Source organism: Balaenoptera borealis, assembly GCF_965194805.1.
Source record: "Balaenoptera borealis genome assembly, chromosome: 7".
Classification (NCBI taxonomy): Eukaryota; Metazoa; Chordata; class Mammalia; order Artiodactyla; family Balaenopteridae; genus Balaenoptera; species Balaenoptera borealis.
The window spans coordinates 24,317,591-24,332,914 of NC_138864.1; the positions used below are offsets into that span (position 1 = coordinate 24,317,591).

Consider the following 15,324-nt stretch of genomic DNA (forward strand, 5'->3'; position numbering starts at 1 on the left):
CGCCTTGGTCCAGGCTCTCACAATCTAACCTTCCAATCAGGGCTGCTTCACTGCAGAACTTTCCCTGTGAATGGAGCCCGCTGGGAATGGGCAGTGCCCGTATAAACCTGCTTCTGCATCCATGCTTTCACAGCACCTATTTCAGTTATTCATATTTTTATCCTTATGTCTGTGATTCTTTGATTAATTGCTAGCTCACCAGTGTGTGAGCCCCCCTGAGGTGAGGGACCTTGTCTGGTTTTGCTCACCGTGGCATCTATCTCTTACCCATAGCACGGGGGCTGGCTCATAGCCTCTAAATTGTCTCCTTGCCTCCAAATTCACACCCTTTGCAAACCATTCTTCTCACTGCTACCAACATCTTTACAAACTCAGATAAGTCCTCTCTGCAGAAAATGTAATGGTTCCCCATGCGTATAGATTAAAATCTAAATTCCAGGACACAAGCTGCTTTTTAAGCCTTATCTACTTTCCTAAGAATACTGCTTTTTATTTAGGTTTATTTTACCTTACCCTGTATGACATAGAGCTAGTTACTTCCCTGCCTTGCTTCCTCTTTAGTTTGTAAATAAATTGCTTGCATCTTTGCAGACTCTTGGTCTTCATAAAACGACTCAATAAGTATTTGCTTAATTGATTTAAGTATTTTGGAGATATATGTCTCCAGAATTACTATACTTGATAGCTATATAGTTCTTCTTTCACCAGGAATTTAGATGTTTTATAATTATTCTCGTTTATATCACTGTGCCCTGCAAATATATTTTATTCCGTTGTTTTATTTATAGCTCTCAATTATATTGCCTGCCGCATGATAATATTAGTATAATGGGCTCTGCAATTCTATATTAACTGATCCTTGAATATTTTTTTAAAGAGTTTTTTTTTTTTGGCTGCATTGGGTCTTCATTGCTCCGCACGGGCTTTCTCTAGTTGTGGTGAGCAGGGGCTACTCTTCGTTGCGGTGCGCAGGCTTCTCATTGCCGTGGCTTCTCTTGTTGCGGAGCACGGGCTCTAGGCGCACGGGCTTCAGTAGTTGTGGCTCGCGGGCTTGGTTGCTCCGCAGCGTGTGGGATCTTCCCAGACCAGGGCTCGAACCCGTGTCCCCTGCATTGGCAGGCGGATTCTTAACCACTGCGCCACCAGGGAAGTCCCTTGAATATTTTTTTTGTCTGTTAAACTTTGGTATCTACTTAATGTCCTTTTGTCCCTGTATTTAATTGGATTAATTAGTGTTTTCGATTTTAATTCACATGAGACTTTTGCATTTGCCTCTATTGTGTTTTCTTACTTTCTTACTCTTCCTTCTTTCCTAAGGGTTGAAGTTTTTCTGATACTGTCTATCAGAATTCTGTTATAGTGTCTTTTAGTTGCTTCCCTATGTAAAATGTTTTGCCTGCCTTAACATATTTAGAATGTTTTCAAGATAATAGAGATCGAAAACTTCAGCAGACTGAGGAATTTGTACAGATTCAGCACAGCACCTTCTTTTGTTGCCTACGTAAACTGTACCATATTTAAAGGTGCCATGCTTTGAGAAGATTGCCTGAACTTCAGCTTTCAAGTTAATGCCATCTTGATTGTAAAGATTCCAAGAGCCTTTAAAATATAATTTTTTTCCCCCGTGGAAAGGCATTTTATTTTAAATATAGCAGTGTGTACATGTCAATCCCAAACTCCCAATCTATCTACTTTAAAATAAATAGATGTACTGTACTTTGCAAAACTGTAATAGCAGAAAGCTGGAAACATTCCATATATTTATAAACAGGGGATTATTTGAATAGTTTGTGGCACATCTATGCAATGGGGTGCTATGGAGCTGTGAAATGGAATGAGAACTATATATATTATTATGAAATTCTTCAGAATATATTATTAAGTCTAGATGTCTAGCTTTTGCTTCAAAATAATATGGAGAGTGGAGAGGGGAAGTGAAAGGGTTTAGATAAAACAAAATTACTCATGAACTGATATTTGTCGAAGTTCCTATGGTTACATTTGAAATATTTCTTAAAGAAAAAGCTGAAAATAACAGATATGATCTAATGTTCTGAAGAAACTATTTTCCTGGGAAAGCCCTTAACATTTTTCATCCATGAAATGATTGGACACACGTTTTAGATTATTAACACAAATAAATCTAGATATATCACCAAACCATTTTCGACTCCCTGAAGATTTAAACAAGAAATTGTGATTATTTGCCGAATGTAAAGTGTTGTGATGCCTTAATAATAATAGGTTCTATTAAAAGACTGCTTTATGGCATTAAAAACATGTATGTTAAAGGAGGGGAAGTCCAAACAAAATCAATGACTATTAATATCACATAAAGAAAGACAATCTGACATGTGGTGCCTCCTGATAGAAGTACATGCTACCACCTATGAAGTGTTTTTGTAGCAGAGGAGGAAGACAAGTGCAAGTGTAATTTATGGCTGTGGCAGAAAACTGGAGATAGCAGAGTGGAAGCTAGAAGTCCAGAGGCATTATCACATCTAATATGCATGTATTTTTTATGATACAGAAAAATTAGTTACTCCCATTTTAGAGAGGAGAAAAGAAACGTAATGAATCGATGATATGCCTGTGGCCACTTTAATAAATTCAGGAATAAGAGCCTACCAGGCCTTCTGGATTCATATTTCAGAACATATTTTCCACATTAAAAGAATGGGGATCCCTATCATCAAAGAGTAGCTAATCTGATAAAATAGAGGTGATACATGTTCAACAAAGCCTTAAAATTACATAGGCAGAACACTCTTCAACATAAATAGCAATATTTTTTTGGATCCCTCTCCAAAAGTAAAGGAAATAAAAGCAAAAATAAACAAATGGGAACTAATTAAACTTAAAAGCTTTTGCACAGCAAAGGAAACCATCAACAAAATGAAAAGACAACCTACTGAATGGGAGAAAATATTTGCAAATTATATGACCAATAAGGGATTGAGATCCAACAAATATAAACAGCTCATACAACTCAATATCAAAAAAACAAACAACCCAATCAAAAAAAATGGGCAGAAGACCTGAGTAGACATTTTTCCAAAGAGGAAATGCAGATGGCCAGCCAACAGGCACATGAAAAGATGCTCAACATCGTTAATCATCAGGAAAATGCAAATCTAAACCACAATGAGATATCACCTCACCTGTCAGAATGGCTATCATCAAAAAGACCACAAGTAACAAATGTTGGCAAGGATGTTGAGAATAGGGAACCCTTATACACTGTTGATGGGAGTGTATATTGGTGCAGCCACTGTGGACAACAGTATGGAGGTTCCTCAAAAAACTAAAAATAGAGCTACCATATGACCAGGCAATTCCACGGGTATATATCCAAAAAAAGCCAAAAACACTAATTCAAAAAGATACATGCACACCACTGTTCATAGGAGCATTATTTACAATTGCCAAGATATGGAAACAACCTAAGTGTCCACCAACAGTTGAATGGATAAAGAAGATGTCATATGTATATACACATGGAATACTACTCAGCCATTAAGAAGAAAGAAATTTTGCCATTGCGGCAACATGGATGGACTTGGAGGGCATTATGCTAAGTGAAATAAGTCAAACAGAGAAAGATAAATACTGCATGATATCACTTATATGTGGACTCTAAAAAATATAACAAACTAGTGAATATAACATAAAAGAAGCAGACTCACAGATATAGAGAACAAACCAGTGGTTACCAGTGGCGAGGTACAAATTATTGGGTGTAAGATAGGCTCAAGGATGTATTATACAACACAGGGAATATAGCCAATATTTTGTAATAACTGTAAATAGAAAGTAACCTTTAAAAACTGTATAATAGGGGCTTCCCTGGTGGCGCAGTGGTTGAGAATCCGCCTGCCAATGCAGGGGACACAGGTTCGAGCCCTGGTCTGGGAAGATCCCACATGCCGTGGAGCAACTGGGCCCGTGACCCACAACTACTAAGCCTGCGCTCTAGAGCCCGTGACCCACAACTACTGAGCCTGCGCGTCTGGAGCCTGTGCTCCACAACAAGAGAGGCCGCGACAGTGAGAGGCCCGCGCACCGCGATGAAGAGCGGCCCCCACTCGCCACAGCTAGAGAAAGCCCTCGCACAGAAACGAAGACCCAACACAGCCAAAAATAAATAAATAAATAAATAATTTAAAAAAAAAAAGAGATCATGTACAACATGGGGAATATAGCCAATATTTTTTAAAAAATTGTATAATAAATTAAAAAAAAATTTTTTAAGCAAAAAAAAAAACTTATGACGGAGTTATCCTCTCCAGCAAGAGAAGAAAGTAAGTACGCTCTTCTGTTGCGTGCAGATTCACATATATCAGAGATCAAAAGAGCAGATTAGATTAGCATTCTCTTATGCAGTGGAGACCTCTTACCAGTTCTCTCTCAGAAGGGTAACCATCCCAATGCCACCAAAATGAGCCAACAGAGACCTTGCCAGGCAAGACAGGGGCCCTTTTAGAAACTACTCTGGGTCCACTTGACTACATGAGCAAACCGACGGCCAATACACAGGGCTGGCTTCAAAGGTGTGTGACCTGTGCAGTCAAAAAAGGACCCGCTCAGGACTTCCCTGGCAGTTCACTGGTTAAGACTCTGTCCTCCCAATACAAGGGGCCTGGGTTCGATCCCTGGTCAGGGAACTAAGATCCCACATGCCTCGTGGTGCTGCCAAAAAAAAAAAAAGAAAAAGGGATCAACTCTCGGAAGGGCCTGCACTTGGCTTAATGCTCTGGCGACACCATCTTGAAATCCTTAGTAATTTTATTTTTGAGCTTATGCTTTGTAAGTGAAGTCTGATGGGACAACTGAGCACACACATGAACAGCACAGACAGGCCAGTTGGCAATGCACACAAGCATATAGGCATGAGCTGTGTGGGTAGCAGGCAGTGTGGGTATGGAACAATCAGCCTGGCAGCCTAGTGTGCAGATGCATGCCTAAGGCAGTATGTGGCACCACAGGGTGCTGGTTTTTATGTTTCCAAAAATAATTTGAATTAACTTTGTGTTATATTTTAAGGATGAAGCTTCTTTTTATTAACCCAATCCATGAATAGTAATTGAGTGCCTACTACAATGCTCCATAAACAAAATTAGGTTTCTTTTCTGCCTTCATGGAGTTTATATTCTAGTTACATAATTTTTTCCAATTAATGCAGTAATAGTCTACTCTTTAAAATTAGAATTATTGCTTTGAGTGCATCATTGGAGAGTATCTTTACAAAAAGGCAGTCTTTTATAATAATGTGATTGTAGCTAACTTTCCTGACCTATAATTTCATTGAATAGATTACTCTAGTTGCTTTACTTGCTTTTATTATTTTCCATTAATTTTACCATAACTGAAGACATCCCTAAATAGCTGAATATAGAATGATTTTATTTTAGAATTGTGAAAAATGGAAGACAGTACCACAGACACAGAACAAGAAGAAGAAGAGGAGAAAGGTGAAAAGGATCAAGAAGACCCCATTTATGCTGTAGCACCCACGATTAACATCCGAGATGAGCGATTCGTTGATGTATCTACAACTCCAGCTTTCATTTGTCTGCATGAGGTACATATATATTTATATATTACAGTAAGACTTGCCTCACTATCTACTTAAAAATTCAGATGAAGTTAATATCATTATCAAAATAATTTACTATTTGTAACCTGGAGGCAATGTGTACTGTTTGAAGCACTTTAAAATAAAATAGCCCCTACATTCTCTTCCAAAAGCCTATGGTATAATCTTAGACTAATGCAGTAGTGTAGGTACTGATACTTTTAAGGCATAATAAATATTTGCATATATGCAGCCACTTACGTATACTCTGTATGTTGGTAAATGATTTCTTTTATTACTGGGTACATTACATTTACATCCATAAAATGAAGATAAAAGATCTTGTCATATAACGATAGAAAGAATATACATTTACCTAACCAAATGTAGTTACTGCAGTAGAGCACAGAAACATGCTGTTTCCTATTAGCAGAGAAGCAAAAAGGGGAATCTGATTTTTGTTAGATTTTTGTCTGATTTTTTAAAAAATGAGATGAACATTTAGGAAATATCCATATATGAGGAGAGTTTTTCTTTAACAGTAACTGACCACATACGCAATCTGTCACGCTTGAGAGCTGTACTTTAGAAAATGATTTAGAGGACATTTGAATTCTGGACTCTTAACCTTGTGTGAATATAAATGAATAAAACATCTAAGAAATTTGATAGTCATAATAAAAATAAGCTTAAAAAAGTCTTTGGGCAAAATGAGACTTTACTTAAAACCAAGAAGCAATACTAAATCCCCGCCCAAATATTTTCTTGGTGTAAATATTTTAAACAATTGCTACAACTGTTGTTGAGCTTTTGTTTTATATATACATATAAACCTCATATCAGGAACACATGATGTCAGTTTGTCCCATTACTCATGTTTTCAGCATTGATCACTTGGTTAAGGTGGTGACTTCTAGCTTTCTCTCCTATAAAGTTATTATTTTTCTTCTTGAAATTGATAAGCACCTATGGGGAGATACTCTGAGGCTATTTAAGTATCCTATTCCTTCTAAAATTTTCACCTACTAGTTTTACATCTCTTGATGATTCTTGCCCAAATTAATTATTATTACAATGGTTGCCAAATGGCAATTTTCTCATTCCATCATTTTTTCTACATTTATTAGTTGTCTTCCTACTATAAGGTAGAACTTTCTCTTCTATTCTTTCTATCTGTCTATCCATCCATCCATCCATCCATCCATCAGGGTGGACTCATGAGTTCTTATTCTACTCAATGAGCTATAATCCATTATTGCCATTATTCATTTTGATTCTTCAGTTGTCCCAGATTTGGCCAGTGTACACCCTTTCAAGAAGGCTCACTTTTGACATGCTCCTATGATTCTTTGTGTACCTTTTAACTTTCTGTCATAGAATATTTTCCAGGTTCATCTTGCATTTTCTTTGCTCCAACTCTAGGATCAGCCATTTCTCAAAGGATCCTTGGTTCCTATTTTAGTGGAGAATGATATTTGAAAACTAAGATCTCAGTGCTGGGTGTGTTCATTGCTATTGGTCTGTCATTGCTTCTCAGCACTCTCAGAGCTGGGAAATAGGTGCATAAATATATTTATCCACACAAATTTATATCTATTTCTATACATATCTTGATATATTTAGAATGATGAGTTCATATCTCTAGTATTAATATTTTCAAATGATCAGCGTTCTCTATTTCTGCTAAAATCCATCATATGTCCAGCTTTGCAATAGTATTTCTACTTTTATACCACTACCTTTAATAATTATATCAAATAAAGGTACAGTTTATTTCTACCAAAGGTTATGCTAACAATAAAAATTATAGTCAAATTTTTTAAGCCACAGATAAAGAAATATGGAAGATTTGACTTGTAAAGTCAAAGGAGAACTTAGGACAACTTCTCTTGCATATTGATCTTCAATGTAACAATTCATTAAATATTTCAAGAATCTCTCAATACTCATGTATGCACAAATTATAGCTATTAATCATTGAGTATGACCAGCCCCTAATACAGTAGATAACTTAGATTATACGATGAAAGAATGGTCCTCCCATTTTGAGTAGTAATTACATCAGTAATTTTACTGCCGGAGAATTCTTCCTTTAGCCAGCAAAATCTTGCAGAATGAATTATTGGCTTCAAACGACTTTGTTTCCATAATAAACACCCCTGACATTGTTCCTATTGGCATCTATAGCTTTTTTTTCTAACTCTTTTAACATTCCTCTAGGATTCACAAGTCTTACAATTTTTTTAACCTACCACATAAAAGCTATCCTCCTTCAGTTGTCTAAACAGAAGCTGAATCTGCAGAATAGCAAGAGTTCTGAAAGAAAGCAGTCAGAAATCCACTTCCAAAGGCCCAGATGCTTGGCATCACATTGAAAGAACCAGATGCTGCTTATAGCATTTATTGTTGTTAATGCTAGTCACACAATTGGTCCAGCACTATTGAGTTGTAAAACATGGATGTCATGCTGTCATCTAATATTGCCTACAGAATGTGTTCAGTATTTATGGCACTCTGCGATTTGGGCCCAAACTATTTTTGTAATCTAATAATTTACTTAGGTCCTTATGATCTTCCGCTTACGTTACTCCCCTTAGCATGGACTCTCCCGTATTCAGATGGCTAGGAAACTGGCACATATTCACAAAGCATGATACAAGGTCGTAGCTGTCCACAATCCTCCTACTCACGTTGCCTCTTGAAAGACTGTGCTACTCCCAACTGAAAAAATCAGATCAAACACTTGTATAGGCCACACTTTGCAAACCCTGCATCTATTCCTAACCTTTTAGAATCTGGCTCAGTTCCCACCTCCTTCAAAAAACTGTGCCTGAGCAGTCAGTTCACAGTGTTTTCTCCAACCTGTCTACTCTTACAGCATTTGTAGGCTGTACCTTTCACTTGATACAAGATCATTAACAGATATTTATTGAATATCTTCTCATCATATAATATTTTGCATAGAAAATTTAATTTCTCACTGATATTATGATCACATTAAACAATAAGACTTAGGGTATGAACTACACTGTGTTAAATTCACACTTTGGGATTAATGTTCAAAGTGGTGCTTGGGAACTAAGTCACATCAATGGACTGTGTGGGTTAATTCTGGACACCTGCTCCCCAACTCTTCCACTGCTGCCTAATTACGAGGCCTGGCACTCCACAGACTTTTCTTGTCCCATTGAAAACTTTTATTAAAAATTTTTTTTTGTTAAGGTATAACATATACACAGTAAACCTCGCAAATACTCAGGGTCCAGCAATATTTTTTACATATGCCAATAACCAACATGTTCAGAACTAAATTCATCATTCTCCCAATCCTAATTCTCCTCCTGCATTCTCTTTATCAGTTTGAGGGTAAAATATCTCCATTAAGTATTTCTTGAATTTATCTCTTCTTCATTCCTGCCATATTCCCACTCAGATGAAAATATACTTCCTGCAACCCAGTGGTGTCCCTTGAGACTCTTCCCAGTCATTTCTCCCCCCAAAGTTAGACCTATTCTGACTTATCACTATGTATTAGTTTTGCCTCTTCAAAAATCATATGAATGGAATCATACAGTATGTTTTCCATTGTGTCTGGCTCTTTTTGGTAAACAATGAATCTGTGAAATTTATTCATAGCACCATGTGGGTCTTAGTTCAATATTTAAAAATTGCTATATAGTGTTCTTTTGTGTAAATATACCATAATATTCTTGTCCATTCTATTCTGTTTAGAGATTTAGAGATTTGGGTTGTTTCCTGTTTGGATGATTATGAATAAGGTACCATGATCATTCTTGTGCATGCCTTATACTTATGAATTCATTTATCTTGGGTGTTTACCTAGGAGTGGGGTTCCTGTGTCATAGTTTAGGTTTATATTCAGCTTTAGTTGATACCTTCAAATGGCTTTCCAAAAAGATTATACCAAGATATACACCCTGATGGGCAATATGTAACTGTTTTCATCTAATACTATGGCAAGGGTCATGTGTGATTTTATTTATATCCTACACAGCACCTGGCTCAAGACCTTGCACAGAGACAAGCAGTAAATATTTAGTATTTAAAAATCATTCTTTTAACAAATAGCATATGTCTCTTCTTTCAAAGCTCATGTCTGTGGCACATTCAGGCTTAATGTAAGTTATAGCTTTCATGGTATTCCCTAAGTCAGGATTTCTACTTCTAAACTGTGCATGGTTATGCAAAGTAGCACTGATTTCTAAGGGTGACCTTGGTTGTCAAATGTCAGTGTGTCAGATGTTGAAATTTTCCAAAACTTGGACGCCATAAAGTCATCCTTGTCTTAATGCCAAGAGCCAAAATCAAAACATGAAATTATCTTGCCTAAGACTTTTGGCTCTTTTATTTTTCACCAGAACGAGTCAGCTCCTCCCTTCTCTTCATTTCCTGAAAATAATTCTTGTGCCAGTCGTTGTTAAGTCTTTGACCTGATTTAACCAAGGGGTAGAGAAAAGGTAGCACAGGAGCATTCGGGAGGCACAAGGGACAGTGTGAAGGGAAACAGGAGGGAAACACTAAGGAAGTAAAAGTGTGACTCTGTACAGAATACGAAATTCTGTTAAAAGTAGAGTGTGGGGTATGCAAGCATTGTGGGTGTGTAGATGAAGATGGATTAGGCTTGTTGACATGTGACCTTTTCACTGAAACAGCTTCTATATAAAACTATCAACTTTTGGACTCCTTAAAAATGTGTAATAAATATATTTGTGTTCAAGTTTTAGTTTCATGTCCAATGGGAAAAGAACTGAGATAGCAAGAAGTTTTTGAAGAGCAGTGGGAGACATTAAGTCTTAATCCGCTTAACAGATATTAATTCAGCACCCACTATGTGCCAGGCTCTGTGCTAGGAGATGTTTATTACCATTATTATTAAAGTTACTGAAATTTACTCAAATGTATCCTTTCAGCTCCTCCTTTGTTTTGAACACCTCCTGTGTGCTGCACAGTGCTAGATGCCATGGACATTCATAGGCATAAAGCATATAAAAGGGTACTGTTCTTTAGAAGCTTAATTTGGGAAATAAGAAACTTGACATGTTAAATATCAACAAAAGGCAATGGGTCGTTGAGAACCTGGAGGTGCCACAAGTGTGATTAGAACTGAATGGAAGGAACAATCACCGTGGGTTGAGATGATCCGGAAAAAAGCTTTTCAGAGGCAGTAGGACATGAGAGGGGATATTTTGTCCATATCCGTGGTGTCCACTATGAACCTACTTTTCTTATCTTAAGCTTTGCCCACACCTATACATGCATATACTTGGAATGTCTTCACCTGGATGACCCCAAGTTACCTCCAACTAAACATGCTCAGAATTAAATTTATTATTCTCCTCCCAAACCTAATTCTCCTCCTGTATTCTGTCAGTTTAATTTCTCTCTTAAATATCTATTAAATTCATCTGTTTTCCATTTCCACCGTATCACCAACTGGAATACCATTTCAGTTATCAAGATAAGATGTGAAGAGAGACTGAACCAAGCAATGGCCATGGAAAAAAGGATAGAATACATATAGGAGAGATAGTAAGGAAGTATAAAATGCTGGATTTAGTGTCTGAATGGATGGGGATGGGGTGAGGGAGAGGAAAAAGTCTAAATTGATGTTTGGATTTCTGATTTAGGAAAGTGGCTGGATTATGGTACTATAAGTGACAGAGAATTCAGAATAAGCAATGGTCTGAGGGGAGTGTCCAATATGTGAATCTCAAGCTTACTAGGGAAATCCCTGGGCTGGAGATATAGACATAGCAGGTTCTTGGTATTCAGACTGCTTTTCTGAAAGGAATGCAAATTGCTTCTTATGTGTATTTAACAGCACAGGCTACCACTGCATATTTATAAAAAGATGTTGCCATTGTTTACCTAATTCCCTACCTTTAAAATTATATCTTTTTTGGGGGGGGATATTCACATGTTTAAAAGACACTTTCTTATTTTTTATTAATTTTGATCTCTTAAGGCTGGTAACAGATTAAATACATTTTTGGAATTTTTAATAAAAATTTTAAATTAATTTCTGAAAAATTGGTGATTTTCTGATGCTACTAAAGCTTCCTTCATTTTTAAGATTGGATCTTCTATAGAGTTACTGATGAGTTTCTTGAAATAATCTGTAATGAAATTTAAAATGTTTTTCAAAGATTGAAAATGTTTTCTATTTCTTTCATACATGAATTAATTAATCAAGTAACTGGTTACAAAGATGAAAGTGTAAGATTCCCATCCTCAAGGAGCTTACAGTCAAGGTAGTTTCAAGTATATAATTTAATTTTCATAATGATTCCATAGGAAAGTTTGAGATATCATTATTTCCATCTTAAAGGTTCTGAAAGATTGAGACTTGCCCTGGTTTGCACAGCTAGGCAGTGCAGAGCCAGGCCTGGAACCCAGTCTCCTGTCTCCTAGCCTGACACACATTTCACCTGACATTCTTCACTTGACATTCACACATTTAAACACTGCTATTTTAGGGTTTTACAAATTGACTTTTTAAGTAAACTGTATATTAAAAGAAAAAATAAAGATAAATATTTTAACTCTCTATTTAAATATTTCTCTTCAGTTTCCCTATCCTTTCTTAGTTATCACACCTCACTAATAGCTGTACTTAGAGAATAGGCATTGAAAAACTGCTAAATTTCTTTTTAAAATATTTCCACAAGTCTTGCTATTGTTGGCATGTTTTCACTTTTCCTTCAGACATTGAGGCAGGCTTACAAGAATAATTCTTCAAGATTTTGTTTGGCTGTCAAGAAACTTTAAACAGACTGATAATTTATTAAACAATACAGATAGGTTCCATTTTTCCCATAAAGGGTCTTATTTTATTTTCTTTGACAGTAAGGTGGAAATTTTAAAATCTTTCCAATGTGGAAGAAGACCGTGGGTCATGCCTGGCATACACTTAAACATTTGGTGTACTGACACGGCTCATATCTATTTACAAAAATTGGAGATTTATATCAGGATTACAGGCGTAAAAGCCATATTCCACTTTGCAAAGTAGATTAACACCCCTAAATTCAATCAGTAAAAATCATACACTGTACAAGAACTTAGGATAAGAGAAAAGAAGGCCCCATGTTAGGATATCCTCACCCTTGGCACCTTCAAGATGATTCTGGCCAGGAATCTGGGGTGTTGTCACAAAAAACTCCGCTATCTGAACACGTGATCAGCGTTAAGTGGGAGTCAGAGAGTGTTGAAAATTGGGGCTAGAGAGGACTTGGCAGTTCTTCTGCCTCCTGTCTGTGAGCTTATCTCCTTCTACTCATTCTGAAAATCTTTCCTGAGCATCCATCACACGTCAGACTCCAGGCTTGGTACCAGAGGCAAATGCAGCAGGGAGCAGCTCTACCCTCGGCCGCATGTGTTCCTTCATCTGGGTGGTTAATGCTTCTTGATTTCCCCTTCCCTTTTTTGATTCCTTTACTGACATAATGAGAACCTAGTTTGTGTGTGCGTGCATGCCCGTGTGTTTATTTTAATTATATACTTAATAAAGTTTTAATTACCTCTTTATTTTTCATTGGTTTTTTTAGCTACTATTGTAGCAAGTTGATTTAAATATTTAAAATAATACTCTAAACTCGGATGCTGTTTTTTTTTAATAGTCACTGTGAACAGATGTTGCTTTCTAAATTAAGGATTAGGAGAAATACTTAATGGTACAGTTTTTTTCCTCTGAGAAAGAAAGTTCTTGAGAGAGAAAGTAAGTTGGTTTTTGATAGCTTGTGGTTTTCAGTAGAGAATGTGCATCTTGAGAAACAAAGTACCTTTAGTAATCCAAGAACTATTTGAATATATTAGTCACTAAAGATGGAAGCTTAAGGATTAAAATAAATAATGCTTTTTTGATTAAAATCTATTTTATATAGGTGGATGGGGAGATGGTACTCTTATCTGTTGGGGAGATTTTTGGGGAATAAAGCAGAGGGGAGTAAGATTGGGAATTTGGCTATTCAGCAACTGGATTTACAGGTAACATCAGTAAATGAGTCAGCAGTAGTGAACACCAGAAAAGTCTGCTAAAACAAAGCAGTCATTACAGTCTTCATTAGCCAAACAAGATCAGGATCTCAGTGGTCAAGTAGTGAGATACAAGCCAGACTAGGAAGTTAAAGAATAGAATATCAGAGAGCCAGGTATTAAAGTTTTTTCAGCCATGAGGTTAGTAATTTTTTCTTTTTAACTATTTTCTAATACATAAAATATGCAGTACAGTAAGTCCTCTACATACAAATGAGTTCTGTACCAAGAGCGACTTCATAAGTCCAATTTGTTTGTAAGTCCAACAAAGTTTGCCTAGGTACCCAACTAACACGATTGGCTATATACCGCTGCTTTTACACTTGCTTCCGGACATCCTGGGCTTGAAATAAAGATACTGTACTACTGTACTCAATACAGTACTGTACAGTAAAGTACACAAAAGCACAACCACTTGTAGAGGATGCACTCATGTGACAATATACACCAGACATGTGAACTAACTTACGTGATTGGACATGTGAACGCATGTTCGCATCTTTGAAAGTTCGCAACTTGAAGGTTCCGATGTAGGGGACTTACTGTAGTACAAAATTCAAAGGTGCAGAATAGTACACAGTGAAAAGTAAGTCAGCCTGCCACCCCATCCCACAGTCCGCTGTCCCCTTCCCCAGAGGCAACCATCATTAACAGTCTCCTATATAGCCTTGCAGAAGTCTACGCACAAACAAGCAAGTGGTAGTATAATATACGTACTTGCTGTTTTCACATATACATGCAACTGTTATGTTCTTTTTAATGTTTGCATGGTATTTCAATGCACGGTAGAGTATACTTTAATCAAATCCCTATTATAAGATATTTGGATTATTTCTGATCTTCTGCTCTTACAGACAATGATATAGTCAGTAACCTTAGGCGTGCCTCATTTCACACTGAAATAATTATATTAAAAGGACAAATTCCTATCCCAAAAAAGAGGGGATATATGTAAACATATAGCTGATTCACTTTGCTATACAGGAGAAACTAACACAACATTGTAAAACAACTATACTCCAATAAAAATTAATTTTAAAAACTCAGTGAGTGTAAAATAAAAATTCGAGTGATAAAAAAGCATTTTGTCATAATTTGACAGCATTTTTTTCCTATCTCCATAGAACATAAAATAATGGTGTGTCATATATTCAATGATGTCTTAGATTTAATCAAATGTGTAACTATTTTCTATAAAAATCTTAAACATTGGCATTATTTTAGAAAATTATCCATAGTTCCAAATACTAACACTAGTGCACCTTCTTATTTTAAAAAGTGAGCATATTTTAAGTCAGTAGAATTTACCTCCAATAAATGTTTACTGAAAACCCTCAAAAAAAGAACTATACTACGTACAATGTGGAATATTAAAGTAAATAAGACAGCCCCTGAACTAAAAGAATTAAAAAAAAAAAAAAAAAGGACAAATTCCTAATAGTGGGATTGCTGGATCAATGGGTTTGTTCATTTAAAAAAATTTTTTAATTGTGGAAAAATAGACATAACATAGAATATACCATCTTGACCATTTTTAAATGTACAGTTCAGTAGTGCTAAGTATATTCACCTTGCTCTGCAGCCAATTTCCAGAATTTTTCATCTTGCAAAACTGAAACTCTCTATCGACTAAACAACACCTTCTCCTTTCCCCCTCCTCCCAGCTCCTGGAAACCACATTCTACTTTGTTTCT

At 36.3% G+C, this 15,324-nt stretch overlaps 1 protein-coding gene across 7 annotated transcripts in view; it reads left to right on the top strand.

The window, feature by feature from the left end:
• Positions 1–15,324, top strand: part of CCDC146 (coiled-coil domain containing 146) — a 139,445-nt gene that overhangs the window by 24,173 nt on the left and 99,948 nt on the right. For all 7 annotated transcript variants that reach the window (XM_082399332.1, XM_082399335.1, XM_082399338.1 and 4 more), the window contains exon 2: positions 5,412–5,581. In XM_082399332.1, the coding sequence (XP_082255458.1) occupies positions 5,423–5,581 (159 nt within the window). In that variant the 5' untranslated portion in view covers positions 5,412–5,422. The remainder of the gene's footprint in view (positions 1–5,411; positions 5,582–15,324) is intronic.